Source organism: Punctularia strigosozonata, assembly GCF_000264995.1.
Source record: "Punctularia strigosozonata HHB-11173 SS5 unplaced genomic scaffold PUNSTscaffold_1, whole genome shotgun sequence".
NCBI classification, from domain to species: Eukaryota; Fungi; Basidiomycota; class Agaricomycetes; order Corticiales; family Punctulariaceae; genus Punctularia; species Punctularia strigosozonata.
In genome coordinates, this window is record NW_006767433.1 from 1,837,566 (window position 1) to 1,865,142 (window position 27,577).

Consider the following 27,577-nt stretch of genomic DNA (forward strand, 5'->3'; position numbering starts at 1 on the left):
ATAAAAATCCGAAGATGCGGTCATGCGGAGGTCATGTGCCCCTGACGCGTAGATCTGTCGGGGCCGGCGCTTTCGTCTCAGGTTTCGGTGTCTACCGTCTTTGCTCGCCCAGATTTTGTACAAAAATAGTGCGCGACGCATCCAACCCGAGCATTGCTCGAAGCAGCTGAATACCAACGCTGTGATCATGGATCCGGTCATGGACGAATCTATGGCGAGCGCAGCAGACCTGCAGTCCTTTACTTCTCTGGCGAACGTCCAACTCCCAGCACCATCGCGTCTAGTAACATCTGCCTGCTGCCCGGATAAGGACCTTGTCGTCTTGATCCAACGGCTTGGAAGCAAAGACCGATTAAGCCTGTGGAAAATCCAAGGGTCCAAGAAGTGGGAGGTGTCCGTGGAACGGGAACCCGATGCTCAACCTGAGGAGATCATCGACGTTGCCTGGAGTCCAGACGGCAAGTCATAGACTCTCTTGGATACCTTGACGAGCATTAAATAAGCTGACTTTTAGGACAGACCATCGCCGTGCTTCATGATCCTCCTCGTGTAACCCTTCATTCAATACAAGATGGTCACGAACAAAACGTCATGTACCCGGCACCAGCAATGCCTGGGCGACGTATTCGCCTTACAAACGTATGGTGGTTTGCGGCTCACAAGAAGGCGGATACAGACAACATCCCGGACATGTTTCAACGCCAGGGTGTCATTGTATGCGAATTGGACTTATCCTTCATGGTCATGACTGACCGGCACCCGAAGACAGGATCTGCGCACTCCACACTCAAGCTGCTGCCTCTTCTGGATCCGCCGAAGGATGAGCAGCAATCGGCAGGGTGAGTAGACCCCCCTTGAGAGGCTGGAAACTTGCGATGATGCGTTACAGAGCGACGGAACTCTTTGCGTTTCAAAGTACGAGGACGAAGACTGCCCAACGTTCCGCCATACCTCTTGCTATTTCTTCGTGGCCTACATTGAGTCCTGACCCATTGGCTGCATCTATCGCCCCGTCGGACAGACCAGGATCAAAAGAGAGGAGTATAGCCGAGGAGTTGGACCCCGCTGATGACGCAAACGTCGACGGAATCCTGGCCATTGCTGACGATCAGGGACGGATATCCCCATTCCTCGACGGCAGCTTTGCTTTTGGACCGTTCGCTGTAGACCCAACGCCCGGTGGCTCTGCAATCGCCTCGCTGATCAAAGACAGTTCGCGGCCCGTATTCTACGCCCACCGTCGCATATGCGCCGATGACGCGTCTGCCTGCGAGGCGCTGCCTACCATCGTTCATCTCCCGCTCATGGCACAGCGCATGTTTCGTGACGAGGCAAAGATATGCTCGACCGCTCGGGAACTAGTGTGGTATCTCATGCGCTCCATCAAGGAAATGCGAACGGCATGGCACGGATCTGACACGCTCCCGGGTGCCAGCGGCTTCGGGCCAAGATGGGAACGCATGTTACGTGAAAAACAGCAAAAACAGTTCGGACGTACGCGGATCTCCGAGACAGTTGTAACAGCCCGAGGTGCTGATGTCTCGTTTGACGTACAGAAAAGCACCCCGACGCCATCTTGGATCTCACCGCCCTTTTGATCACCGGGAAGGCTTCGGAGGCGCTCACAGATCTGCTGGGCAGCGGTGGAGAAAACATGGGCGATAGGGTGAAGAGCCAGTGATTAACGCCTACGCCAGCTGCAGCTCACATCATTGCAGGGAATCATGAAATGGGAGACGATAGTGGGCGACGCGTTGATCAAGCTGCGTGATCACGCGGAAAGAAGGGTGGGCCCCGCCTTTCAACGTTTGCACGTCGTGCTGGAAGAGGTTCAGGGTTGGGCTTTATTGTGAGTTTCCGATTGCACCGCAGAAAGAGACGCATATAGACGCAGTCCAGGCCCGCGTACTCCCAATTCCGCTTCTCCGCAGAGCGGGTCGGTCAATGCCTTGAGCTGGTGAAGCGCGGGATCATCCTTTCCGCATGGCTCGCGTCGGCTGCGCGTCAAGAGTTGCGACGGTTTAAAGAATTCATGTCGTGGATCAAACACGGTGCGTGATCATCTCCGTAGAGGCTCGTGCATCAAGGTAACCTCGCACCCAGAGCTCGGCAAGATCAACACGAGTGGGGACGCTCCGAACCCTGGACCAGCGAAGCATGATATACTGGTGGTCAACGACTACCTCACAGCCGGGTTGATCGGGAGCCCGATCGACAAATGGTTCGTTGGCCCTGTGCCGACGTTCACTACCGAGGACCTCGGTGGGTCCCTCAAGCCGCCGCCTCTCCATGAGGCGATCCAAAACGCCCGCAAAGCGCTGTCCATTCGTCCCTTGCCGAGCACGCTGGTGGGGATATACCACCGCCCTCATTGGTCGCGAGGGTCCCTGACGATAACGTTGCAGATGAACCCGAGGAATATACCGGATGTGGACAGAAACCTAGACGCGCTCATCGGAGAATTGGCCACGAGTTGCCAGCAATTGTTTGTGCAAGCAGCTGACGCCGCTGGTCGGTCCGCGCAGGTCTCGAACGTGGCGGACGTTAGGCCACCGCCCCAGTCCGTAGAAGGAAAGTTCGTCACCCGCGAGCGAACGACGGAAGATGTGGAGGCAGGTGTCGCAGTGTCGTTCAGGGCGCGTGTTATTTTTCTCAGATCCAACTCAACAGGCGGACAGATTCGTGCAATATCTCGCCATTTGGACCACGGATCACAGGGCCGAAGAACGCCACCATCGTGAGTCGGTTTATCGCGATGTCAGCGGTTACGACTTTATTGAGACCGCGGCCGGCTGTCCGGTTCGTTCCCCACCCTCTCCGTGCAGTGTGCCTCGCGCGGGTACAGTTTGGCGCTGGGCAGCAGGCTGCGATGGCCGTGGCGCTGTTGGACTGCACCGTTGCCAAGGGCGTGGAGGGTTCGGACGTCGCGCCGTTTGACGTGTTGGACGCGGATTTCTTCGACGAAGAACTGGTCGTCATTGTATATCGGCTACGGGGTGAAGAAGGTGCGCGGCGCCTTCTCGCTCGCGGGGATCAAAGGCGAGGCTGATCACGATCGGCCACGCAGATTCTGCGTGGATTGGGATGGCCAATTACAGGGAGGTGAGCTATCAGGACATTGAACGTGCCAGGGACGATACAGCCTCGTCGCGCGAGGGGCTCTTCGTGAGCGCGGTACGGAAATGGAGAGAAGGCGAGGTGAGAAATTTTCTTTTTCGGTGGTTGGGCGCTGGGTTACCGAAAACGTGTACGGTTCTTTTTTTTTCTTTCGCAGATCCGCGTTGGCCGCGTGTCGATCAGCAGGGCGAGGAGGCTGGCTGGACGACAGAGCGGCGGGGTGTCGCTAGCGGTGAACGGACGGAAGGGTCGGAGGGTCGCGTGCGTGCTGGGCGGAGAGGGGTCAACGCTGGAGATGCTGGATATGGAAGGGGACGAGATGGGGGAGGAAGCCGAGGAGGGGGACGCGCTCGCGTGACGGGGTGCGGCTGTGCCTGTGGGAGTCGGGGGGCGAGTGGAGGAGGTGGCTTGCGAGGGCGAGCCCGTGCGTGTATAGTCGGTAGTGTGCACTGTGCAACAGGCATGGCCGGGCGGGGACTCCCGCAGCGCGTCGGCGGGGCCGGAGCGGTGGGTGGGAGCGTCGCCCGATGCGGCAGGTCGCCGGATCGTCCTCCGCGGGGCAGCAGCTGCACACGAACTCGCAGCCAGCGCGGGTCATGGCCTGGTCGTGGCCCGCGTTCGAATCAGACCCGTGCGTTCTTTTGGGCAGCGCGAGCAGCGACGGCCAGCGGAGGAGGAGGAGGAGCAATACATATAGCTCGGCTAGGCCCACCCACTAGTGTGTCCGCGGTTCTCCCCCCCGCCGTCTTCTCGCCCTTGCCATTTCAAACAAAAGCCCGCTTGGCTCCTCCCCCCGTCGATGATCAACCCCTCCAGCCCCGACGACGACGCGCAGCCGCGCATGTCCGACATTGCCCTCCGCAAGAAGAAGAATGCCGACGCCCAGGCCGCCTTCCGGGCCCGACGCGCCAACTACATCGCCAGCCTCGAGGAGACCGGTGCGTGCCACGTCCCCGTCCCCCGCACATCGAGATCCGAGCCCGTGTTCTCTTCGCAGTCACCAGCCTCGAGGGCGTCGTCCTCCAGCTCCAGGACTCGTGCAAGGAGGCCAAGGCAGAGGCGGCAGAGCTCCGCGCAGAGAACGCCCGCCTCCGCCGCGAGGGCCAGGAGCGCGAAAAAATGTGGAGGCACCTCTGGATGTCGAAGAGGGCCGGGGGCACCCGCGATGAGCTACCCCCGCTCCCGATAGCGTTCTTTCCCGCCCAGGCGAACGGCGCCACCCCCCAGATCCCCCCGCTCTCCCCCTCCCACTACCCCGACGACGGCCTGCGCTACACAGAATACGCCACCAACACGTATGCCACTGGCCACGCATACGCCACCAGCGCGGGCTACACTACCCCCGAACACGGGCACGTCTCGTCTTCCGCCGCTCGCGCCGCCTCCCTCGCCAAGTACGGCCCTTATTCGTCGACAAGCTCATACGCCCTCGCCGGCTCTGCACGGGGCGACGCCGCCGCCTGGACGGGGCCCGTCGTTCACTCGGCATCGTCTGGTGGTGAGTCGTGCCCTCCCGATAGCGGGAGCTCCTCGCACTCTCCGGCCTATGTCGAGTCGCCGACGCTCATGTCCCCTGCCCTTTCTTACATGTCTCAATACGCGACAGTCGAAGATCAAAAAATGCCCATCGCCTCGCTCGATGCCGCCCCGTACGTCTTCTCCGCCAACGGCCACAGCCCGACCCTCTCCGCTCCTTCTACCCCAACCTCCACGTCTTCCACGGGCGTTACGTCCCCCTACCATCAGATGGGATACACCGACTCGTCCGTCGGCCATCAAGAGCGCTCCGAATACGCCTATCGCCGCCAGGGCAACCCCGATATGACTCTGCACGGCGGGATCGCCGACATCTCCTCTCTCGCCGGCCCCAGCCGCTACGCCATGCCCCAACCACGGCGGCAAGACTCTGGACCGTCCTCCATGGCCGACTACACGACCGCGAGCGACCCCCCGGCGCCTGCAGCCGCGGAGCCCGAGTCAAAACCGCGATCGAGGAAGGACACGGGTTCCTCCCAGGGCGGCGACGGCGACTCGCGCTCTCCCACACCCAGCGACCCGCCAATATCCGGAACGCTGGCGGTGATCAAGGCGCAAGCCTTCGGTGCGCTCCGGCGGAACCGTGCGCGCACAAAGCGGTCGTCTGGCGCCGCCAAGGTTGCGATCGAGGCCCTCGAGGCGAGAGGTATCGGGATGGGCATCGTAGGCGTTAAACGCCAACGTCGAGACAGCGACGACGAAGACGGCCGAGGGAGATGACCGGCCTCCATGATTTTTGCTCCATCTGCAGTGCTTAGCACTATGCTTTTAACGACCTTGCAATGCTCTCTCGCGGCTCGCTCTCCGGTAACATCTATGCTCTCGCGTTCATCTCTCACCCTCTCAGCTCTAAGCTCTAAGCGTCGAACGGGACTTTGTAGACAATAGCAATGTAACGATGTATAGAGCATTGTGATATACTGTAATCCGCTCAAACCCTTACTGTAAAATAATCCCACCCTCTTGTTTACCTTTTGCCAAGCCTAACGCCTGCGCTCAAGCGAAAAAAAAAAACATACGCCACTCGCGCGATGATCGGAACAAAACGAAGTGAGATTGACAAGACGCCGTCGGTCGTCGATTGACAGTAGTCGCCGATCAACGAAATGCGCCCCTGGCGCTTTTTTGGTGGCGCCTGGAAAAGAGATGGCGCGTCGGCTTTATCTGCTTCCGTCGACCGCAGCGGTCAGTTGACCTTGGGCACCGCGACGTCCCAGGGACCTCGTATCTCGCTAAAAGACATCGCTTTAGCAACGGTGCAGCAATCACCGCAATCGACGCACTTTTTATACCGCTGTGCCCACATCAGCATTGCCGGGGCGCCGAAGGTATAGAAGCCAAAGACCGCGGCAAACACCCATGTAACAGTCGAGGGAAAGATCGACGATAGGAACAACGATAAGGAACAGAGAGCAGCGGTGAGCGTGGTTTGCAGTACAAGTGGAGTAGCCTGTGAGAAATATTGGGAGATGCTGACGGTGTAGCGTGGCGAGACAGACCTGCAGCCTATGCCGGAGTATGGGGAACAGAGAGAACACCTGGATTGCGAACAGAATGAGCGCGAAGACGGACAGGTTATCCGGCAGGCGTGAGGCTAGGACCACCGATGCTGAGATGGCTGCGTTCATCGAAAGAACAGATGTAAGCCTGCATTGCTCCCTCGGTCAATCCCACCGGTATTGTTGGAGAAAAGCCTTGAGAGCCCACCTCTCGCGAATGCGGCCTTCGGGCTTCGCGGAGGAGTAATCCGCAAGAAGCGCGTTCAAGATGAACAGAAAGGCAGACAAAGCCCATATCGAGTCGGATGAGGTGGCAGCAGTCAAGGTCTTCAGCACAGGTGACAGTGCCAGGAGCGCCAGAAAAACCAAGATCGAAGACTTCAATACTTTGGCCCCTGGGCGAGCTGCGTCAGTCACGGGGGACTGTACCCGGTCCGCCATCTCAGAAACCTACGGTTCTCGTTCAGGTCTCGTGGTGTGTTCCGAACATCCACGTAGTCCAAGATCTCCCAGACTGCGTAACCAGATACAAATACGCCGACGGACATCCAGACGAGCAGGCGAGGATCAAGCACGCACGTGTGCAGGCGCACGAATACGGCGAGGAAGATGAAGATGGTGGAAAAGTGCTGGGATATGGCGAAAGACCCCACTACGAGAGACCGATATGTGTATGGCCTGAAGCTGGCTATGGATTCGAGGTGAGCCGAGAAACACGCACGTCGATGCAAGAATGGGCACACACGGTTCTTCCGAAGCTCGGAAAGGAACGAGGGTGGAACGTAGTTATCAGGGTAAGGCTGTCTCTTCCAGAGCACCCTTTCCCATTCTGAGGACATGCATGGGCGGAAGGATGCTAGTCTTCGCCAGCACCGATCGACGACGTTAACTCGAAAGAGTGTGTATGAGTCACGTGAATGGCAATTGCATTGGTCTTGGCCGCTGCCTGTGCTTGCGCCCTCTTTAGCGCCGATGCCGCTTTCTGTTTCGTTCCTTCACAAGAGGCCTCAGCAATAATGGGGTCTATGTGCTCGAAGTCCTCTACGCATGAGGGTGGTCATACCGTGCTCGGGTCCGGTTCCGACGCCAACCAGAATTCGCTAGGCGGTTCTGCACATCGCAGGGAGGACCCTCGCGCGGCGGCGGCGGCAGCGGCCGAGGCAAGACTGAAGAGGGTACTTGCACTCTCCCGCACACATCTACATGGGATATCTATCTGACATTTGTTGACCTATCCAAGGAACAAGAACGGGGGACCCATGCTTCTAACCCCAACCGCGGACGCCTGGCCTCCAAGTTGGAGGCGTCCAAGGCAGCGAAGACGACACCTGAAGGTGTACCGGACCGCGTGATCGTAAGCATCGAACCTTGTGTATACGTGTAGATGCCTGATGCCTTCGTTGACTGCAGTATGATTGAAATGAAATGCTTCATTGCTTCGATGTTCATTGCCTGCACGCATGTCCTTCCTGCGATGTCGATATGGATCCGACACTGACCCGATTCCTTATCTATCTACGGCCTTCCCGCAAATTGCCTCCGGATCGTGTCAAACTCTGCTCCAGTACTTGACCGATACGCCTAAATAGTCGAGGTGGGCGATCTCTATGCGCCCAGACCTCTGCGGCCATGGTTTCGTCGGTCCGGATGCTTGAGAGCATACGGCGACCTCTGAGATAAGTTCAAGTGGCGCGTTGTATGACTTGACATGCACAATCGGTCCGGACGGGCGCCAGCGTCAACCCTCGTTGGTGTGTAGCGCGATGTAGTCACTCCGCTCCCGAGACCTGCTATACCGCCGATCGCCCAATCCAACTGCTGTGCCCCGAGCTTGTCTCCACGGAAGCCACGCCTTATATCCGAACGTCACCGATCCGAAATAGAAGAAACGGCATCGAGACTCACTTCCCACCACTTGAGAGGCATGCTCGTGTCCAGGCCTGCTTTGATCATTTTGCCTTTTATTCCCGCACCGAGAAGGAGCCCAAAGACGGTTAGCAGGTAGAGCGTGACCACGAGTTGATCTCGAGGCGAGTCCCGCTCTGTTATCCGGCAGGGAATGTAGACAGGGTCAGATGGGTAGCGAACAACGAATCTGCTACGCACGGAAGCATCTGGCCTCGACATCCCCTTCCTTTCCCGTCCCAGTGTCTGGGTTGGTGTCACCTAGCGTCGCGTTGACGCATATGGGGAGATTCTGGTTCAAGCACCACTGCTTGTTGCAAGATAGACATGGTTTTGACGGGTCGTCCGGTATATCAAGTTTGAGAATGGTATAATTGGAGCCGAAGCATATGCCTGCGATCGTCTTATTTGCGGTGTTCAACTCGGCACTCAGGGGAGTGTACTCACACTTGCAGAAGTTGGTGGCAGCCCATTTATCCATTAAGGCATGCGCAGATATCTATGAGCACACGCAAATCGTAGGTGTCGCAAATCGTGTTTTAGGCGAGTTCGCTCACAGCATACGAAGATAATATGAGAACGACTGCCAGGAGCGTGCGCAGGCGACTCGCCATCGTGGTCAAGCGCCAGAAGGCAGGTGGCGGTACCACCCCACGACGCGTTGGTCTCCGGCGTCGCGCTCCCTGTCCTATGATCTGAGGTCGCGACATCATGTCCACCGAATACGACGATGTCCTCACCAATCAACCCGTTGTCATTGATAATGTACGCCTCTTCTGCGTTCTCTACCACTGCCTGTGCTTGACGTCGTTGCGCGCTAGGGCTCAGGAACTGTGAAAGCCGGTTTTGCGGGACAAGACCATCCGAAATGTTTCTTCCCGTCCTTGTGCGTCTTCACGGTTAGGACTGTCTCCTACAGCGAGACCCGTTATTTCTCACTTGACACGCTCTCTCTCCATGCTGCACAGTGTTGGACGGCCGAAGCACGTCCGTGTCATGGCCGGAGCGCTTGAAGGGGACACATTCATCGGTCGGAAAGCGCAAGAGTTCCGTGGGCTCCTGAAGATTAAGTACCCTATGGAACATGGAATTGTGACAGACTGGAACGACATGGAGCGCATATGGAGTTGGATATACGCGGAAGAGCTCGGGACGCTCAGTGAAGAGGTGAAGTCCATGTCGGCATGGTTCTAGTTGAGCGAGTATTGATCGTCCTGTACATGGCCGCGCTTCTTCGTTAGCACCCGGTCCTTCTCACAGAAGCGCCTCTAAATCCTCGAGCGAATCGGGACGTAGCCGCGCAAATATTCTTCGACACCTTCAACGTACCTGCGTTATTTGTCTCTGTTCAAGCCGTGTTGGCGCTGTTCGTTGTCCGCCTCTACACACATCAAACCTTGCTCACTACACTCCAGATATTCTTCCGGTCGAACTACCGGAATCGTGCTCGATTCTGGCGATGGTGTGACACACGCAGTACCGGTGTTTGAAGGCTTCTCCATGCCGCATGCCATCCGAAGAGTGGACGTCGCGGGAAGGTGCGGGGTTTTATCTGCATATCCGAGTTTTACTGTTTGGTCTGAATATATCACAGGGATGTGACTGACTATCTTCAGTTACTCTTGCGGAAATCAGGACATCATCTTCATACTACTGCGGAACGCGAAATAGTCCGGACGATCAAGGAGAAGTGTTGTTACGTCGCTACCAACCCGGCGAAGGAAGAGAAGGAAACTGTTGGACGAACTGAAGACTTCAGGTTGCCGGACGGCAATGTTGTGCAGGTTCGAATTTCTGACTCCTCGTCGAAGCTCGAAAGGCTCAAACCTTGTTTCTAACGCTCTTACACAGCTCGGATCAGAACGATTCCGCGCCCCTGAGATATTGTTCAACCCCGAGCTTATTGGGCAGGAATATGCCGGTGCACACCAGGTTGTGGTCGACTCGATCAACCGCGTGGATTTGGATCTTAGGAAGAATCTCTTCTCCAATATTGTTCTCAGCGGCGGAAGCACCTTATGTCGAGGTCAATTTTCACCCTTCGTTACTGCAGGGCATCCCCGAAATTCACTACTGTTTGTGCGAATGTGGAGCTCATACTATTGCTCGACAGGTTTCGGCGATCGCCTATTGAACGAGGTGAAACGCCTGGCGCTGAAGGACGTAAAGATCAAAATCTATGCTCCTCCGGAACGGAAGTATTCGACGTGGATCGGCGGGTCTATTCTAGCGGGTCTAGGGACCTTCAAGAAGGTGGTTATTTCACGTCATTACAGGCTCTGCCTGTTTTGCAACATTAATCTGAACTTGCACGATGATAGATGTGGGTCTCAGCGGAAGAGTACCAGGAAGACCCCGACATCATTCACAAGAAGAGCGGGTTCTAGTGCACACCCGGGAAGGAACTGTATTGTTGATTTCATACCCACGGTTATATGGCTATATCCGTACACCATAGCATTTAATAGCATGCTCCGCGTCTTGAGGTATTGAAACTGGATTACTGCGATTACCTCATAGTGAAGGTGGTTGCAGTCGATGCATGACATGGTGTATTCATGGAAAGCAAGGAAGGGATGCATACACCGTAGGATACATGGCCGGAGTCTTCCTGAACTGATGCGAGATGTGTGCAATGCAGGAGAATAAAGATGACAAGGAAGTAACGAGCGCCCAACCGTTATTTGCCCTTCTTCGGAGGCTCGGCTGCCTTCGACTTTTTGGTGCCACGCAGCTGCGTTCACCAACGACTGGATGAGCATGGGTGCCTGTGAGGATGAGGTTGCGCAACGGACCTTCTTCGCACGGTTCTTGCGCTCCTTGCGCAGCTTACGGGTAGGCTTCTCCACCTTGGTGGCAAGGCCAGACTGTAGTGATGCACGACATTGAGTATCAAATCGCGTCGAGGACGTTGAATTGACGTACCCGGACGAGACGGTACCGAGGCTCGAACTTCTTGTGTGCTGCCTCGTCATCGTAGATCAACCCGAAACCCGTGGTCCGTCCACCACCAAATTGTGTCCGAAGACCGAAGACAACAACGCGGGCCTTGTCCGCCTTGTAGATATCGGCAAGCTTCTCCGAGAGATCCGATTTGGACACATTGGCACGGCCAGGGTGAAGGACCTCCACGACGAATTGACGGCGCGAAAGCAGCCTGTTGGTAAGAAATTTGCGGGTGCGGACCGTTATCGGTGCTGATGCGTCGGCCTGTAACGACAAGTCAGCTCGCTCTCCAGGCCAAGGTCATCCAATCCTCAAGAAAGGCATCCATCGGATTTCCGGTGATATTCCCGGTACGCGATATCCCAGGACAGTCCGAGCGGCATTCCTAAGCGGATTCTACCAACTCACCATGTTGCCGAGATCTTGACGGTCCCTTGACCTTTTGCTGGGTCTTTTGCGATGAGGCCGCGGGCGGTGGCGGGAAGGTGTTTACGGGTGTTTGAACTTTCCCACCCTCTAAAGCCGTACCCTCGTTTGAGCAAATACAGTGCTGATATTTATTTCGCGCAACCATGAGTGATACTTGCGACACATCTCGAGTTTGGCTCGACGGAAATAAGGGAAACCTGAAATACATGCTACTTACTCATCCTGCCCCCTGTGCTCTGTCCTTTCTCCCGATCGCCTACCCCGACTAGAGCGGTCACGTACACGTGATCATACTGGTGCGGCAGCTCTGAATTGATCACGGCCCTTCGTAGCGTACGACCTCCAGAGCTCATAATGTCTACCTTCGCTTCCCAATTTGCGCCATATGTGAGTTCTCTGGCGCGGCGGGCTACATGTGGCTTACTGTTGGTCCTAAGGCCCCTCCACCGGACGACCCTTCCCGGCAGAGCAGCACTGTTCAGGCCAGCAATTCGCGAATAACGCGGCCCTGGTTTCCTGTGCACGGTTCTTCCTCGCATACCATCCCGTCATACCAGTCTGGAGGTATCCCAACCTTTGGGGACTCTCAAAGAGGTGGCGCGGCAGTACTAGAAGAGACGGAGAACCAACGAAATGTCTGGGAGACTCGTTTCGGCATGCGAGTGGATTTACTGGCCGCGTTCGCCTACTTGCTTGGGCCTATATCTGGTGATCTCGGAACTCATGCTGGACGCATCAATGTGCTCATCGGTGTTTTAGCATTTCTCCTCCTAGTGCTGGAAACCCATAATGACTACGTTCGATTCCATGGCAAGTCCCGATATAATCCAGACAGTCTGACGGACTGACGTAGACCAGCCTACCAATCTGCACTCCTCACTGCACCTCTACTGATATTGAGAATATTCCTCTCCATTGTTCCCTTCCCGTCGTTCCTGCGGACGTTGTTTACCTTCGTCCTTGTCGTATCTGCCTCGTACATGGCGTACGTCCTTTCATCCCTTTTCCTGGTTGCAGATAGCTCGAACTTACATTATATCTGCAGTGTACGCGCATATATAGATGCTGCTCGCAATGGCCTTTCTCGATTCGAACTGCCATTGATTGGGGCTATGGCCGATCAATGGGTTAAAGACGAGTAGCCTGCGAGATCTGTCCTGTTCGGGAGCGTATCCGCGCTCGTATATATTCTTATTTACTGTCATCAAACGGGCTAGGTCAGGAAATCTTTAGCGCATCGTTGTCGGGACTGTAGGAATAGCTTGCTAAAACTCGTTGAGGCTAACAACAGGAATGCAATCTCGATGACATGTCCAGAGCGAAGGTTTCAGCCGGGCATCTGTGACAATCCATCCTCCTCGTTATATGCAGACGCCCGCCAGCTGGACAAGGACGCATGTCGCCTGCGAGGCCTGTTGGACATTGGCGCCTAGTAGCTCGGACAAGCCGGTGGTATTGAGAACAGCGTCCGTCAAATTCTCCACTGCGTCGAGCGTCAAGTCCAGCACGCATTTTATCTGTGGTGATTCCATGAGCGAGCGACTTCTCTGTATTTTGTCAAGTTCCTACCTCGTAGACTACTGCATCGCGTGGAATCCGAGTCAGTCATCGAGCCATTGAATCGCAGGCATAAACTGCTTACCAGGTCCTAGCAGTGGCCCGAGGACAGGTAGGCTGTCGGCAAGTTCAGATGTCGCTTCAAACACACCTTTGTTCAAGTTGACGATGTTCTTAATCAGCGTAGGCAATTCCTTTGTCTTGTCGTAATTCAGGAGGCCTTTGCGCAATCAGCTAAGGTAACATTCATCTATGCTCTATATGCCCACTCACCCTTATCCGCCCCCAACTGTCCCAGAACCGTCTGGAACCCGAGAAAGCTTGCATGGTACGCTTGGGCCGTCGTCACTGCCTGCTGCTGGGCGTATTCATTAGGACCGGTGTCGCCGGAACACTGGGCAGCAAGTGTGCCTATAGTCAAGTATTGGCATATGAGAAAGTGCATTCGTGAGGATCAACGAACTCACGAAGATTCGATGCACGCTTTTGCATGTCAGTATAATGCGTATTGAGAAGATCGATGTCCCCGAGGACGTTTCCCACTCCATTTACAGACCGCCCAGGTAGAGCACCAACATCACCGCGACGGAGCAGGCCGTCGTTGCCATAAGCTTGATAATTACCAGCACTGTATGCTCCGGACTCGCTACTGGCGAGGATGTCAAGGTCTCCAATGACATCAGCAACACCGGACACAGCGCGGGCGGCCAGATTTTCTTCCTCGAGGAAAGGGGCTATGAGCGTTTCTGTGTCGCTGTCACGTCCGTGGAGAACGTCGATGTCGCCGACTATGGAAGTAATCCCGCTCACTTTGCGTGCATCGTAGTCGTGAGCTGCCAAGTTGGTGTGCCCTCCGTGGGTCGCAAGAACGTTCACTGCTCCGAGGAGAGAATCGACACCGCTCACGGATCGTCGGTCATGTTCGTGTAGTGAGAGCACATCGATATCGCCGAGCAGGTTCGAGACGCCAGCGACTGCACGGGTAGGCAGGATGCGTCCAGAGCCAATGTGACCTATTGATTGCCCGCCGGAGACTTCTCTGAGATGTTTTGCATTTTGAAGGGGTGGAGGTAGAGAGATCGGAGCTGCTAGAGCCGATGTGACAATCCTGGTGAATTTTTTCATGAACAATTGTCAGGCATGCAGTTGCTGCGACGAGCTACATACCATGCAACCTGCGTTGTGAAGGTGGCGATCTTGGAAAAGGACGGGATACGAGAGGATTTAGACATGATGAGACGCGAGTGAAAGCGACAACGAAGAGCGGTGTAAAATCAAGTCGGGCGTCTAGCGCTGACAATTAAAACCGCAGTGCAGATAGCAATGGCGGAGGTAGATGTGGTCGGGTTAACGAGAAGCGATCGGACGAACCCCGTCCTTTAAGTCGCCCTACCTTTGACGCTGTCATGCAAGTCGAACATAGACAGTTGCCAATTCGGGAGAACTCCACCGCCGAACGGACAGCAACTGACGCACCTCCCGAGTCCCTGCGGGGTAGGATGTGCTCGCTCCAGTGACACTATGCGGGCGAGCAATCATCCAGCAGTTCTGTGCACGGTTGATGCCCAACATGTAGATAGGGTAAAGGGCAAGGGACCGGGAACGCGAAACGGTCAGGCTGAGTCACATCCACTGGCAAAGTAGTCCTCAAGTGCCAATCATACTAGAGTATTCTGTACATTACACGTCAATCCTTCGAGGATCTTGACCCGTCCACCTCCGACATTTGGTGATACATTCTGCCAACATTACGCTGGTGAAAATATATTATGTTAGAGCACTGCAGTCCCTCAAGTGGGAAAACGCGTACCAGAAGTGATCTTCTGCAGCGCTCTGGCAGCGAAATATCGGACGTCAGCATCCGTATCATTTTTCTGTTGTTCGAGCAGCGGTTTAACTCGCGTCTGTGCCAGTTCGGCACCGTCAGGACCGTAACTCGTTCCAACCACTTCCAGGCACTTGGCAACGTTGAATCGAATGTTGGGTATAGGGTCCGCCGCAAGTTGCGATAACGGGTCGATGATATCAGAGAGGATGATATCAGGGTTTAGGGATGGCGCAATGGTCTGGGTAAATGTGTCAATTTCATGCCATGTCCATCCCAGTGAATGCCTTACTGTGATGGCTTGGACCGTGGTCAGACGGTAGAGATAGTTAGGGTGCTGTGCCATCCCGACGACCTTCGGCACAATGGCAACTTTGGCCCACTCGACTCCGAAGACATCCGTCAACTTCTTGAGGTTGACCGTGGCGGCTTCGCGAATGCTATACACGGTGTCACCAAGCCAGGACATGCACAGGTTACCAAGCTGCTCGTCGAAGAAAGGCTTGCCAAGTTGCGTGGCTAGCAGAGGTATGTACTCGATGATAGCTTGGCGGACACGCCATGCCTTGTCTTCGGCAAGGTCCACGATAGCAGGCAGCAGGCTATCGGCGAGCAGTTCAATGCCAATAACTACATGTTTCACAGTCATCACGAGGTCGCTTCGGCAGATGCTGATAAAACTAACCGCTGTTCACGAGCTCCAGTTTGCTGATGATGTTTAACCGGACTTCGGGGAACTCGTCCTTGAGAAGTTGCAAGAAGAGCGGCAAGAGATGCTCAGTCGTCGCTTCCCGACCGAGAAGCGGTGCAAGTCCACTGATTTGATTGGCAAGGGCTGCGCGAACGTGCTGGGAAGTATCCGTCGACAGATCTCGGGCGCATGGAACGATCCTAGCAAGGATAACTTCCTTGTCGAGGAGTTTAGCAAATCCTACAAGAACCGGTGAGCATGGTAAAGATAAATCATGTTGACTGCCAACTACCTGGGATCTGACCAGCAGCCGCTGTCCGCACTTCCGCTTCATTGTCCTTGAGGAGTTGAACGAAATGTCCAATGAGTTCTTCTCGGACAAGCTCCAATCCTACCGCCTCAGCCAACTATACAAGAGTGCTCAGTTTAGTACTCAGGAAAGAACCAGTGATGTGGTACCTCGTTGAAATGCTGGGCTGCCATGTATCGAACGCGCCAACTCTTATCGGTCATTGTCTGCCTGATCTGTTTCAGGACTTGATCTTTGACTTCCGCGGGCGCTAGTCGTTGCGCGATGGCGATCAGATCCTCGACCGTGAGCAATCGGACGGAGTCCTGATCGTCCGATTGCAGTTTGCGATAGATTGCCAAACCGTCGGTGAGGACATGTTGCTTGGACAACTTCTTGGCAAACGCCTATACAAGCCATCGCTCAGATGCGACAAAGGTGCACGGTATGAACTGGGCCCACCCCAAGATGTTTCGCGGCGGCCCTGCGAACCATGGGCGTATCATCAGAGCCCAAGGCAGTGAAGCCCTTCCGCATATCGTCTTGGATGGTGGGCGACACTTTATCATAGACGGGGTGGAACAAAGCCGCGGCGGACGATCTGGCGGTAAACCACTCTCCTTGGGATAATCGTTTCACGAGAGGCACGTAGTATTGTTCAATCTGGGATGGCGACATCACTCCGGCCACGTTGGTGATGGAGTCGGTTGCCTATGAAATCGGTGAGCTGAGTCTCAATCAACGCGAAGAGCATCTGCCCATAGCGTGTCGAGTGGCAAGATTCACTTGCCTTATCTCTGACAAGAGTTTCTTCTACGCTTGCTAAGTTCTCCAGCGGGCCCAACAGCAGATGGGCGTACTCCGACCCCCCGATATACTCTTCGAAGTTCCTTCCCAGTTCCTCCGCCAGTGCTAGGAGGACCTCATCCTCGTCATCCAAAGAGTCCTGCAGGAATGGTATGAGCTCTTCTCGAGCACGGTCAGGCCCTAGAGCGAGCGCGATGGTGGATATTCTGTGAATAGCGTTGAGCCGCAACTGGACATCCTCCGACCGCAGTTCATCCATGAGGATCGCTATCGGAGCAATCTAAGCGTTCAGGGACTTGGGTTAGCTATTCACTCTGGGTTCAGCATCGCTGGCGCGCACATCGTCCGTGAATCCTGGATCCATGATGGGCTATAAACGAGTCGCGTCAACACCGAGACCAGTCCGTGGCGAATATCGTTACGCACTCAAGATTGGTGAGGGATCAAGAAGACCTTCTAAATGCGTGTGGTACGGTGCAGAGATTGTGACCAGTGAGTGTGGTTGCGTTTGATGAGCGTCTATGCAAGAGCAAGGGAACTGTGGCTTGCACGCCGGACATGAGCCTCGTGTGATCGACCAAGTGGCGAACCATGTGTACAACGCGCAGTCCATTACAATAGGATCAGTATAGGATAGGATATTATATTATTTTGTCGGAACGTGTACGCAGACTTCGAAGTTCTTCGACGGCGAAGAATTGTAAAGCCTGCTGTTCACATACCAGGCGACAATGCAGCATAGGAGACGTCCTCTGTGACTGAACTACGTATCTTCTCGTTTCGCGCGTAATTATGAGTATGATGGCGTGGTACTATTGTTTATGAACCCAAGCAACGCGTGTATGCGCCGGTGCGCGCCGGAGCGTGTTATAAGGCGTGCTGGTCTGCAGCAAACATTATCGCAGTCTATGCTGATTGCAATGGCTGGTGACTCGGCTTGCACCTGAAACGATGATCATCGATAGCTACCTGAACTACTTTTACCATTGTAGGACTCCATGAGTCATCACACCACGCTCGCATACGATCCGAGTCGGAGATCCCATCATCTGCAGAGGCAGACATGAGGCCATGCTGCGTTTATGCACCGTGCGCAACCGACTTCCAGGACGGCCTGGCATTGACATCCTTCCACCAACTGACAGCACGGACCCGGTAAGGTTAGGTACGTCATATGAAGACTGGGACCGGCTCACCGTGCGACGTTAGGGCGGGACTGCAGTACGTCGTAGCCAAGCTACAAAATGGTGATTCACAGAAGTAGAGCAGAACATGATTTCAGCTCACCTCCGTGACCATGTTACCATAGGGGAGATGGAATAAGTCTGCCAATGTGATATTCTAGGGGGGCAAGATCGCATGAGAAGAGCCTCCAGTACGACAGATTCATCCGGCATACATCGCCTGCTAGGTATTTGCGTCTCCCGAGGATACGCTCGTATGCATCCATCTTCTGCTCTAGAGTTGCTGCCAGGCTGGAGACACGTTGTTCGTCTGTCGTTCCTCCGGAACGCCTGATGCAGAACATGAGACAACGATAGTTTACCCAGGGACGGACACTCACGTCTTGAAGACCTTTTCATACGCAATTCCGCTTGCATACGGGTCGAAGTTATTCTGTTCGACACTAGCTGCTTCTTCAAACCGCGCCCAGGCTTCCATATCAGATGGCGATGGGAGAAGTGGGGTCCCTCGATCAGCGTATTTGAGAGCAATATAACGAGATATTGCGCGACTCTCATACAGGACGAAGTCGCCGTCCTGTAGGGCAAGAGTGGCAGATGGTAAGTCTCAACAGTGAGGCGAGACCACGTATAGATTCACCTGTAGGACGGGAACCTGACCAAAAGGCTGCTTCGTCGCAATGTACTCCTCGGACTTGTGCTCGCGTTTGCTGAAATCAACTGGAACCAGCTCATATGGTACGAGTTTTTCCTTCAGCACTGTGGCCACCCGTCGAGTGCATGTGGACATGGGAGCGCCGTAGAGCTTGACGGGAGTTGTCCGGTCTATCAGCTTGTTGACAGCCTTATGACCACTGTACCATAGCGCGAATGGTCGGTAGCACAACCCTAGGAGGACAGCGACAGCGAGAATGGACAGCGATCGAGAGGAAGGCATGTGTTCAGCTGAGATGAAACACCCCCTGGACTTGTGTTATATTCGAGAGTATCAGCCCAATGCTATCATAGACTTGGCATGGGATAAGAGAAGGAACCGAGCATGGGATGAGAGAAGGAACCGGTTTGACGGAAAGGTTCTCACAGGTTCTTGGGAAAATGACGTAGCATGAGCTTACGCAGATCCGGAGGAAAGATGAAGAATATACGAAGTACACTCATCCCCGCTACTTATCGACCAGCTTGCCTACCGATCGATCAGCCATGCCTGTTGACCGGACCACAACGAAGGTGACACTAAAGCACCCGAAAGTATGAAAATGCGCCTGTTCATCGCAGGCGAGGATGCATACTCATCAATAATCTAGGGATCTTCCGTCGAGATACTGCTGTACGGGGCATCGGTCATATCTTGGAAGGCCGCATCCCCCAATAGCTCGGAAATTGTCGAGCGACTCTTCGTGTCGTCAAAGGCCTTCCTCGATGGTTCCAAACCTGTTCGCGGAGGCATACCTGTGGTCTTCCCGTGCTTCGGCGCCCCCACTCATCCCGATCATCTAAAGCTGAGCCAGCATGGCTTTGCGCGAAGCGAGACGTGGACGTTCGACAGCGTAGTCATGGACAATGAAGCAGGCGTCTCCGTGCGATTCAGTGCGTACTTGCTGCCAAGAGACGGTCAACCGCGCAATGATTCCTGACATGTTGTAGCCCTCGATCCTACTTCGAGCATCATTGCAAAGTACGACAAACCTTTCCACTTGGCATATGTGGTGACGCTGGCTGAACACCAGTTGTCGACCGACTTGCACGTCAAGAACATATCCGCCGCCAGCGCACCGTCGGCGACGCCCCTTGAATTCCAAGCTTTATTCCATAATTACATTGCCGCTCCTGCCAACGATGCGCTGATTTTCCCACTGACTGACAAGTCATACTTCGACAAGACGGATACTAGTCTCGAAGGAAAGAATGCCCTGAAGACGGAAACGAGAGCAGGCGTGGATGTTACGAAGTTCACGGACTCTGTATATGAGGATGCTGGAGGCAAATACGAGGTCAAGTGGCCAGGAGGAGGTGTTCAGGTCAAGACGAACCTCAAGGACGTGGTCGTGTGGAACCCTCAAGAAACCGGTGCCAGCATTGGTGATATGGAGGATGGAGGATGGTACGGTGTTGATTCTCAGTTGCTGATCGCGCTGCGCACTCTGACGTATTTGCCGATACTAGGCTTCGGTATGTGTGCGTGGAACCTGGACACGTCCGGGGCTTCGTTTCGGTTGATCCTGGGAAAGAATGGATCGGCCAGCAAGTCATTTCCGTACTGGATCATTGACTCATTGGCGTTGAACCGAAAGCGTATGGAATGCTTTAACTGAAACCTGTACGAGTATATGCAAAACAGCCAAGGAATTGGATGAGTTAACAGGTTGAGGCTTCAGTCGTTACGCGTACTTACTAGTACGCGTGTTTCGCGAGGCTCCGCGCCCCTATTCTCTGAGTCGAGTCACGACTTTCCGACCGTTCTCTTGCTGCTGCCTCTACATCAACTCCTCAGCCGGAGTGTCCACGATTGGCACACGACGTGGGCTAGACATGGAGTCAACGCAACCAGCACTCTCTGTTCGACTGAACAACATAGACTACTATCTAGCACCCCCTGGACCACTTGACAATTCCACTTTACCCCGTGTACCAGTCATTCGTGTCTTCGGTAATGGGAACGTTGGCCAGAAGACCTGCGTGCACATACACCAAGTGTATCCGTATTTCTTCGTCGAATACCTCGGAAGGATGGAACCTGAACATGGTAAGCCATGCTCCCCGGCTGTGCTCCGGAGACATTCAACGCATTTGCATCCAGTAAATCGATATATCGCTCGACTATCTCGTTCCTTGAATCATGCAATTGCAGTCTCTATGAAACGAAACCCTCAGTCCCAGAAATCCCAGTTCGTTCGTGCTGTGACTATAGTCAAAGGCGTGCACTTCTACGGCTTTCACTCGTCCTATTCCCCTTTCTTGAAGGTTCATATCGCCGACCCAGCCGTGGTCAACCGAGCAACCACCATCCTGCGATCGGGAACGGTCATGCGAACATCTTTCCGCATCTTTGAAAGCCACCTGAACTATGTCCTGCAGTTTATGTCTGATTTCGGACTTTACGGTTGCGGTGTGCTGGACCTGGGTGAAGTTTGGCAGCGCGGACAAGACGACGAGACACTGAAGGACGACGTGGTGGAACAAACGGCGGCGTTCATGCCATCTCCGTATTTTCGGCAATCTCGGATGCCTCTCGAAGTTGACGTCGCAGCGTATCAGATCCTGAACAGGCAGTTGCTCTCGGCGAGAAACATACACCACCGTCTAGACATTCCTGAGCCACAAATGTCCGAAGAACCTCTCGTGCTGAGCGTTCGTGAACTGTGGGAAGACGAACGACGAAGACGAATATCAAGAGGTGTACACCCCTCTCCAGAAATCCCTGTTGATCCTAGCGAGCGCTCGAGGGGATCAGGAGGAGGGTGGGTCGCGGAAGCCAGATGGTGGGATGAACTGAAGAAACGAATCGAACGCGAGAGGGGTGATGAGCTGAAGCTGGAAGCTGGAGACTGGGAGAGGTGGGTAATGACGACGTTCGAAAGTGTCGAGGCATTGTGGGAGAAGCCGTATAAAAGGTGGAGGCCCATACACCCGATGAAGGAAGGCGAGGGGGTCGGTGCCTCCACGACAATCACAGAAGAAAATCCGTATGAATCAGCGAGCGGGTCGACGGATTCCGGAGCTCATGAAGCCGGACATCAAGGCGCGAGCCATCACAATGAGGTAGATGAAGAGATGCTGAGGAACCAGGACATGGATCAGTTCGACGAACAGCATCCAGCTGCTGCGATGTATGACCCCCAAGTGGACGCACAGTCCGCGTCCGAATCAGAGGAGGACGACGCTTTCATTGAAGAAGATGAACCTTTCTTAGCGGAAGAGGGGTCTCTACCTGACACGGCATCCGGTCAGATCGGCTTTGCGGAGGCGGACGTCCCTGTTCTCGGAGATCGTCCGAATACACCTTCGTACGTCACATAGTCGCCCAAATTTCAGGGTATTGCTGAGTAATTGAGCAGGCTATCGGAACGTATGTTAAAGGAAGGAACAAGCTTGACGTTCGCAACTTTTCAAGAGGCGTTTCACAGGCTGACACGGCAGGTTCACTGACCTCGTGCAGCTGCGACAGCTGAAATCCCTGCTAGACCTCGGCAAGCACCCCGTCCTCTTACTAATGACCCAAGATCCGGTGCTATCAGCAATTCCGACCGGTGTGTTCATGCATTTTCATCTGCTGAAGACGATGGTTCTATCTTCGCAACCCTTTCAGGGTCTCATCACGGGAGTCGTCAAGATCAGAAACCGAACCTTTGATAGTTAGGTACAATGATGATCGTTTCATCCACGGTGGACCTATGCTCAACCTCTAAGCAGGGATTGGTTGACGGTGCCCCCAATAAACATTTCAGAACTGTCCCATCTGAATGAACAAATGCAAGACATACCCAACCTGGCAGATTCCAGAAATCCGGACGAAGAAGATATGATACTTAGCACGGATATCTATGGCGATTCCATATCGACTAAATCGCTACTAATCGAACCACGACCAGACCATATACATAGATCGGATCGTGATAACCCTCGTGAATCAGGCAGGGAACTATCTTCATTTTCGCACCTGCCATTTGGCTCCACAGCATCCTCGAAAGGCTCGAAGGACATTCCTGGACTACATCCCTACCCCACGGTGCCCGAACAGAAGACGCCTTCCTCTGGTACGGAAAGTGAAGGTGAGGTTAACTTCATTGGCATGATGAAATGTTCGATAATATGAATAGATGACTACATTCCGGGCCTGGGATTGACTTCAATCAACCTGAAACGGAAGTTCGAAGAAAGCAGGTCTAATGCCTCTGAGCATCCGGAAGGCGTAGCTCCGGGGCCAGCCATCAAGAAGCAAAAGTTCAATCATAGTCCTTTGCACTCACAACAGAGGGAAGACGCCGTATCATCTGACTATTTGCCGCCGTCATCGTCCATCCATAATCCGTTCTACGGTGAAACGAAACACATGAAGGAGTTGAATATGCCACACAACCTCACACAAGGAAGCCATGCGACTCCTCCGGTCCTTTCGGGGCGAATAGCTCGTCAGCGGCGTTACATGTACGCCCCGAAACCACCTTCGGCAAGCGTCCTGCTGTCAAGCATGGCGGATTGTGGAATACCAAGCAAGCTGTATCAGCCCCCTTGGTATTCCCGAGAAGACGACGCATCGGACATGGCACAGGAATTCGCGGGCTTGATGTTCCATGTCAAAGGCGGGCACGGCATAGGAACATTGGACGAATGGCAATACTCTAGCACCCCTCGCTTGCCTCTTGAATCTGGTATCAGCGTCTTCGGGCTAGCCTACGCTCAAGGTTGGGAATATGCCGGTGTTCCGCCCAGCGTGAAGGAGACCAGAAGATGGCTAACGAAACATCCGCCGACTGCTCCACGGCATTCCCGTTATTCCAGGGCTCGAACACAGGTGAGAGACGGGCTATCACATATTCTTCTGCCTTGCTGATTTTCACAGAGGAACGGAGGAGCTATCACCCAAGTCAATACCTATGGCCTGAAATCTACGCATGACCCCAAGCTTAAGACAATTGTCATGCCCCAAAGTGACGCCCTCACCGTCTTGTCCCTGGAGGTGTTCGGTACGGCTGCTGCCAACGGGTCTTTCCTACCAGCTGATACTTGGCCTCACCAGCTCCATCCCGCGGCGATCTCCTGCCAGAACCAGAAACGGACGGTATTGCTGCCGTTGCATGGGCTTTTCAGGACACTATCAACGCACAACCTGACGAAGGGTTTTCTTGTCGACGTGGGTTGATCGTCCTTGCAAGTGATCCTATCCAACAAGACAGACTGAGAGACCATCCTGTGGAGGTGGCTCAAGATGAGCTAGACTTGATCAATCGCACTATAGATCTGGTCCTGGGCATGGATCCTGACATTGTCGCTGGTTACGAAGTCCAGTCTTCCTCTTGGGGGTATCTCAGCTGTCGAGCTGATTCAGCTTTCGGTATGCTCGTTCTGTTGATCCACAACATTATGTGGGGTGGAGCTAAGACCTTCGCAGGGCTTGATATTGGTGAACAGATATCGCGGGCACCTCCAGGGACGAGAAATCCCGGAGGGAATCTGCAATGGTCAATTCGTACTACTGCTTCCTTTGAGGTAGTTGGGCGTCATGTGTTCAACATATGGCGACTCATGCGCTCAGAGCAAACATTGCTCAATTATTCCTTTGAGAACCTTGTTTTCACCGTGTTGCACAAAAGGTAAAGTCTCCGCTTCACCGGGGTACGATCGCCGACAAATAGTATGTTCACAGGACACCGAAGTATCGTAACTCAACTCTGACGGAATGGTACCGCAGCGCAGTCCCCGGACATAATTCGCGCCTGCTACGATATCTCTCCGACCGTGCGGCTTTAAATCTTCAGCTCCTTGACGCCACAGAGGTAGTCACCAAGACTGCAGAATTTGCACGTGTGCATGGAGTCGAGTTCTATTCAGTGATCAGTCGCGGGTCGCAGGTACAGATATGAATGCGCCCCAGAGCTGCGGCCATTAACATCTGATGGTGTTTGCACAGTATAAAGTCGAATCCTTCGTCTCGCGGATCGCAAAACCAGAAAGTTACGTGATGTTGTCTCCTAGCAAAGAAGATGTGAGCACCACATTCTCTGACGACGTGAATGGTTTGGACTTATATTCATCGCTAGGTTGGGCGACAAAACGCGGCAGAAGCAATGCCCCTCGTCATGGAACCATTGTCTTCTTTTTACACATCTCCAGTACTTGTCCTGGACTTCCAGAGCCTATACCCTTCCGTCATGATAGCTTACAATTTTTCGTGCGTCATCCAGCTACCTTGTATCTCAGCAACTCACAGTATTCGCAGATATGATACTTGCCTCGGTCGCTCTGTACCATTCAAAGGACAAAATAAATTCGGGGTTACGGATCTGCAATTACCACCGGGGTTGCTAGAAAGGCTGAAAGACGACGTTAATGGTGCGTGCGTATCACTTGCACCAATGATATCTCGTTCACTGACACGCAGAATAGTGGCGCCTAATGGGATGATCTATGTAAAGCAGCACGTGCGGAAAGGTTTGCTTGGTCGAATGCTGGCGGAGCTCCTCAACACTCGTGTCATGGTCAAGCAGGCCATGAAGGGCGTGAAATCTGACAAAGTTCGTGTTTATCCTTCGAGGGCATTGTTTATTGACAAAAACGGTTACTGGTAGGCGCTGACACGGATTCTGAATGCGCGTCAATTGGGCCTCAAATTTATAGCTAATGTTACGTATGGCTACACTTCTGCAACTTACTCTGGTCGAATGCCCGCGGTGGAGATCGCGGACAGCATCGTACAATCAGGAAGGGAGACGCTCGAAAAGGTCGGAACATGGCATATAAAATCTCCATTCTCCCTGACATCTCACAGGCAATTCATCTAATTGACTCAGAGCCAAAATGGGGTGCAAAGGGTAAAGTTTCTCTTAAATCCGGACACCAGACCAATCTGACTTTTTGCGTGGACTTCATTCATTCGAACATATTCAGTCGTTTATGGTGAGAGTGATCGACACCTAACGGCTCAGACGGCTCATTCGACGCTGACAGGCGACACGGACTCCTTGTTCATTCTCCTTCGAGGAAAGACAAAGGATCAGGCTTTCAGGATCGGCGAGGACATCGCCTCGACGGTGACAGCGTTGAACCCTGCTCCGATAAAACTGAAGTTTGAGAAGGTGCTACATCATGACTGTCTCCTTCAGGCAGCCCACTTACCGTATCTAGGTGTACCTTCCATGTGTTTTAATGGCCAAGAAACGGTATGTTGGTTTCAAGTATGAACATCCCGACGAACAAGCGCCTGTATTCGACGCCAAAGGCATCGAAACGGTCCGGCGCGACGGAATCCCAGCCCAGCAACAGATGGTCGAGACCTGCTTGAAACTTCTGTTCCGCACGCAGGATCTCAGTCTGGTCAAGGATTACTGCTATGATGTTTGGAATAAACTTCTGGACGGTCGCGCCTCCATACAAGACTATATATTCTCTAAGGAAGTCAAGCTAGGAACTTATAGGTGAGGTCTCTGCTCGTTACTGCTGCAGGTCTTTGACTCCTGCTGCAGTGATAAGGCTCCTCCACCTCCTGGAGTTGCTGTTGCTGCAAAGCGTATGTTGAAGGATCGTAACGACGAACCTCAGTACGGAGAGCGAGTTCCATACGTGATTGTCCGAGGTGATCCGTACGCGAGGCTTGTTGATAGAGCCGTTCAGCCGGAAGAAGCCCTGTACGATCGGTGAGCTGATCAGCTGACGTTTGGTTCTCCTGCAACTCACGAGTACTGTCAGGACGAAGCAGCTAGATGCCGCTTATTACATCTCGCATGTACTCATACCGCCTCTGGACAGGATCTTCAGTCTCGTCAGTTGGATGCGATTACTCCATCCCGAGAAACAACACTGAACTGCCGCAGGTCGGAGCCGATGTACACTCGTGGTACGACGAGATGCCCAAAACAGTCCGATCAGAACTTGCGGAACCCACCTTCGCGTCGCCGAGGAAGGCTGCGCCTGATATGTCACTGCTTCTGAACCGGATTAAGATTGATGCGCACTTTCACAACTCTCAATGCCTGATTTGCGAGGCACCTGCGCCAGAAGGTGCACTGTTTCGCACGTTTGCGCTGTTGCCTTTCGCTGATCGCCTGCGAAGGTATTTGTGACGATTGTCGGACGGACCCACAGGCGACACTTTCGGATCTTTTCTCCAACATCCGCGATGCTGAGGATCGTCTTTCCACGGTCCAGACCGTGTGCGGAACATGCGCAGCGTTTGCTCCTGCGGAGCCAAATCGATGCGAATCCTTGGATTGTCCCTGGCTGTATGAGCGTGTGAAGGCAGAAGAACGGACAGAGAACATTGCGTTGCTCGAAGAGCTTGTTATCGAGATAGATGCTGCCAGATCCGACTCGGAGTCTCCAGTATTCGACAGCGACTAGGCGATGCACAATGGCAATGCACGTTACAGCACTCATTCTAAACATCCCATAGCGGGTTATACGGCCTTCCATGCCGTACCGAGTTGCCAGACAGTGCTTCGTGTATGACCCAGTCGCCATTGAAGGGTTGGAGCTACGCCGGACAGCTATGGCAAGATCGTCGCCGTTCCGGCGGTTGATCTCGGGTTCGGGGCTCTGTTCATCAAAGGGTTACCAGGACTTCGGCCATTCGATATTCAATCTCAGGCACGGCCGTTAAAGCCTAAAGCTAAAGAACGTACACATACGTAGCACATGAGGTCAGCGTTAGACTTGTTACTTTAGATAGGTCTACTTCTCCGCACGTGAGCGCGTACTTTGCCCGCCTTCTCAGCTACGCATTCTTACCGCGACTGCGTGCGACGGGCGAACGCCCAATCTTTGCTTGGTCATTGCTCTGATACGAGACTCATCAAGTGCTCATGGAGTTATGTAACACGGCAGCCGTCAGGCGCGCCGACTCAAAAGCCGGCTGCCGCCCTTCTCATTTTTCGGCTTGCTGCAATCAGCCAATGTCATTTCATCACCGTGTCAGCGCTGCAACACACTCAACACCGCTTGGGAAGCCCCATGGCATCGCTCCACAAAGAATGGTCTAGAATCAATCCGTATCTGATTTCTCGCCATTTTCTGACCCTTCTCACCGAGCGGCAGCGCAAGAACGCGGAGAACTCATTTCTTGTCGGCATATACTCAGAG

The 27,577-nt window shown here is 54.0% G+C and overlaps 11 protein-coding genes across 11 annotated transcripts; 6 read left to right on the plus strand and 5 right to left on the minus strand.

The window, feature by feature from the left end:
- Positions 1–211: 211 nt before the first annotated feature.
- PUNSTDRAFT_59241 (uncharacterized protein) lies at positions 212–3,475 on the plus strand (the record flags this gene model as incomplete). The annotated part of the gene is made up of 12 exons (XM_007378582.1): positions 212–449; positions 515–714; positions 766–839; positions 890–1,494; positions 1,557–1,666; positions 1,719–1,849; positions 1,900–2,051; positions 2,104–2,606; positions 2,671–2,757; positions 2,846–2,996; positions 3,068–3,198; positions 3,275–3,475. The coding sequence occupies 12 exons, from the start codon at positions 212–214 to the stop codon at positions 3,473–3,475; spliced, it is 2,583 nt and encodes an 860-aa protein (XP_007378644.1).
- On the minus strand, positions 3,441–6,991 carry PUNSTDRAFT_95012 (phosphatidylinositol N-acetylglucosaminyltransferase; the record flags this gene model as incomplete). Its single annotated transcript, XM_007378583.1, has 6 exons — positions 3,441–5,885; positions 5,937–6,103; positions 6,153–6,300; positions 6,361–6,547; positions 6,607–6,840; positions 6,898–6,991. The coding sequence occupies 6 exons, from the start codon at positions 6,989–6,991 to the stop codon at positions 5,840–5,842; spliced, it is 876 nt and encodes a 291-aa protein (XP_007378645.1). The 3' UTR covers positions 3,441–5,839.
- Positions 6,992–7,168: 177 nt separating this feature from the next.
- On the plus strand, positions 7,169–7,571 carry PUNSTDRAFT_129405 (uncharacterized protein; the record flags this gene model as incomplete). Its single annotated transcript, XM_007378584.1, has 3 exons — positions 7,169–7,327; positions 7,393–7,506; positions 7,563–7,571. The coding sequence occupies 3 exons, from the start codon at positions 7,169–7,171 to the stop codon at positions 7,569–7,571; spliced, it is 282 nt and encodes a 93-aa protein (XP_007378646.1).
- Positions 7,572–7,890: 319 nt separating this feature from the next.
- On the minus strand, positions 7,891–8,538 carry PUNSTDRAFT_129406 (uncharacterized protein; the record flags this gene model as incomplete). The annotated part of the gene is made up of 3 exons (XM_007378585.1): positions 7,891–8,004; positions 8,058–8,194; positions 8,259–8,538. The coding sequence occupies 3 exons, from the start codon at positions 8,536–8,538 to the stop codon at positions 7,891–7,893; spliced, it is 531 nt and encodes a 176-aa protein (XP_007378647.1).
- A 230-nt stretch (positions 8,539–8,768) lies between these two features.
- PUNSTDRAFT_41207 (actin-like protein) lies at positions 8,769–10,444 on the plus strand (the record flags this gene model as incomplete). The annotated part of the gene is made up of 9 exons (XM_007378586.1): positions 8,769–8,822; positions 8,879–8,943; positions 9,026–9,224; positions 9,299–9,423; positions 9,473–9,595; positions 9,652–9,841; positions 9,909–10,083; positions 10,171–10,310; positions 10,379–10,444. 9 exons carry the CDS (start codon positions 8,769–8,771, stop codon positions 10,442–10,444), a joined length of 1,137 nt encoding a protein of 378 aa, XP_007378648.1.
- A 293-nt stretch (positions 10,445–10,737) lies between these two features.
- On the minus strand, positions 10,738–11,414 carry PUNSTDRAFT_109914 (uncharacterized protein; the record flags this gene model as incomplete). The annotated part of the gene is made up of 4 exons (XM_007378587.1): positions 10,738–10,791; positions 10,853–10,924; positions 10,983–11,267; positions 11,412–11,414. 4 exons carry the CDS (start codon positions 11,412–11,414, stop codon positions 10,738–10,740), a joined length of 414 nt encoding a protein of 137 aa, XP_007378649.1.
- A 372-nt stretch (positions 11,415–11,786) lies between these two features.
- PUNSTDRAFT_109915 (uncharacterized protein) lies at positions 11,787–12,574 on the plus strand (the record flags this gene model as incomplete). Its single annotated transcript, XM_007378588.1, has 5 exons — positions 11,787–11,819; positions 11,900–12,140; positions 12,192–12,242; positions 12,291–12,417; positions 12,478–12,574. The coding sequence occupies 5 exons, from the start codon at positions 11,787–11,789 to the stop codon at positions 12,572–12,574; spliced, it is 549 nt and encodes a 182-aa protein (XP_007378650.1).
- A 2,094-nt stretch (positions 12,575–14,668) lies between these two features.
- On the minus strand, positions 14,669–17,054 carry PUNSTDRAFT_117426 (Ser/Thr protein phosphatase 2A regulatory subunit A). The gene is made up of 10 exons (XM_007378589.1): positions 17,028–17,054; positions 16,942–16,971; positions 16,581–16,881; positions 16,257–16,501; positions 15,965–16,201; positions 15,798–15,912; positions 15,500–15,745; positions 15,107–15,444; positions 14,800–15,055; positions 14,669–14,742 (listed from the first exon to the last, which is right to left on the minus strand). Exons 2-10 carry the CDS (start codon positions 16,963–16,965, stop codon positions 14,738–14,740), a joined length of 1,767 nt encoding a protein of 588 aa, XP_007378651.1. The 5' UTR covers positions 16,966–16,971; positions 17,028–17,054; the 3' UTR covers positions 14,669–14,737.
- Positions 17,055–17,511: 457 nt separating this feature from the next.
- PUNSTDRAFT_95019 (glutathione transferase) lies at positions 17,512–18,807 on the minus strand. The gene is made up of 6 exons (XM_007378590.1): positions 18,426–18,807; positions 18,166–18,362; positions 18,001–18,115; positions 17,889–17,942; positions 17,798–17,838; positions 17,512–17,739 (listed from the first exon to the last, which is right to left on the minus strand). Exons 1-6 carry the CDS (start codon positions 18,720–18,722, stop codon positions 17,682–17,684), a joined length of 762 nt encoding a protein of 253 aa, XP_007378652.1. The 5' UTR covers positions 18,723–18,807; the 3' UTR covers positions 17,512–17,681.
- Positions 18,808–18,963: 156 nt separating this feature from the next.
- Positions 18,964–20,155, plus strand: PUNSTDRAFT_117428 (galactose mutarotase-like protein). The gene is made up of 4 exons (XM_007378591.1): positions 18,964–19,033; positions 19,090–19,372; positions 19,430–19,886; positions 19,949–20,155. Exons 1-4 carry the CDS (start codon positions 18,986–18,988, stop codon positions 20,052–20,054), a joined length of 894 nt encoding a protein of 297 aa, XP_007378653.1. The 5' UTR covers positions 18,964–18,985; the 3' UTR covers positions 20,055–20,155.
- Positions 20,156–20,285: 130 nt separating this feature from the next.
- Positions 20,286–27,037, plus strand: PUNSTDRAFT_117429 (uncharacterized protein). The gene is made up of 24 exons (XM_007378592.1): positions 20,286–20,528; positions 20,583–21,789; positions 21,841–21,918; positions 21,967–22,032; positions 22,092–22,142; positions 22,196–22,554; positions 22,603–23,297; positions 23,346–23,469; positions 23,523–23,837; positions 23,895–24,096; positions 24,150–24,354; positions 24,414–24,488; positions 24,544–24,674; positions 24,723–24,835; positions 24,890–25,017; positions 25,072–25,224; positions 25,272–25,314; positions 25,391–25,399; positions 25,451–25,578; positions 25,628–25,917; positions 25,966–26,136; positions 26,189–26,261; positions 26,314–26,500; positions 26,553–27,037. Exons 1-24 carry the CDS (start codon positions 20,315–20,317, stop codon positions 26,837–26,839), a joined length of 5,304 nt encoding a protein of 1,767 aa, XP_007378654.1. The 5' UTR covers positions 20,286–20,314; the 3' UTR covers positions 26,840–27,037.
- Positions 27,038–27,577: the final 540 nt, after the last annotated feature.

Bases quoted from the DNA above. Each gene is read 5' to 3' on its own strand.
- PUNSTDRAFT_117428 (XM_007378591.1), top strand. From the start codon at position 18,986: ATGCCTGTTGACCGGACCACAACGAAGGTGACACTAAAGCACCCGAAA. The intron at 19,034-19,089 runs GTATGAAAATGC...TCAATAATCTAG, and splicing joins TGACACTAAAGCACCCGAAA to GGATCTTCCGTCGAGATACT. The intron at 19,887-19,948 runs GTACGGTGTTGA...TGCCGATACTAG, and splicing joins GATATGGAGGATGGAGGATG to GCTTCGGTATGTGTGCGTGG.
- PUNSTDRAFT_117429 (XM_007378592.1), top strand. From the start codon at position 20,315: ATGGAGTCAACGCAACCAGCACTCTCTGTTCGACTGAACAACATAGAC. The intron at 25,225-25,271 runs GTCGGAACATGG...GACATCTCACAG, and splicing joins GAAGGGAGACGCTCGAAAAG to GCAATTCATCTAATTGACTC. The intron at 25,918-25,965 runs GTGAGGTCTCTG...CTCCTGCTGCAG, and splicing joins GTCAAGCTAGGAACTTATAG to TGATAAGGCTCCTCCACCTC.
- PUNSTDRAFT_117426 (XM_007378589.1), bottom strand. From the start codon at position 16,965: ATGGATCCAGGATTCACGGACGAT. The intron at 16,202-16,256 runs GTGGGCCCAGTT...TGGCTTGTATAG, and splicing joins CCGCCGCGAAACATCTTGGG to GCGTTTGCCAAGAAGTTGTC. The intron at 15,746-15,797 runs GTAGTTGGCAGT...CGGTTCTTGTAG, and splicing joins GGCTGCTGGTCAGATCCCAG to GATTTGCTAAACTCCTCGAC.
- PUNSTDRAFT_95019 (XM_007378590.1), bottom strand. From the start codon at position 18,722: ATGCCTTCCTCTCGATCGCTGTCCATTCTCGCTGTCGCTGTCCTCCTA. The intron at 17,943-18,000 runs GTATGCCGGATG...TTGCCCCCCTAG, and splicing joins GCAAATACCTAGCAGGCGAT to AATATCACATTGGCAGACTT. The intron at 17,839-17,888 runs GTGAGCTGAAAT...ACCATTTTGTAG, and splicing joins ATGGTAACATGGTCACGGAG to CTTGGCTACGACGTACTGCA.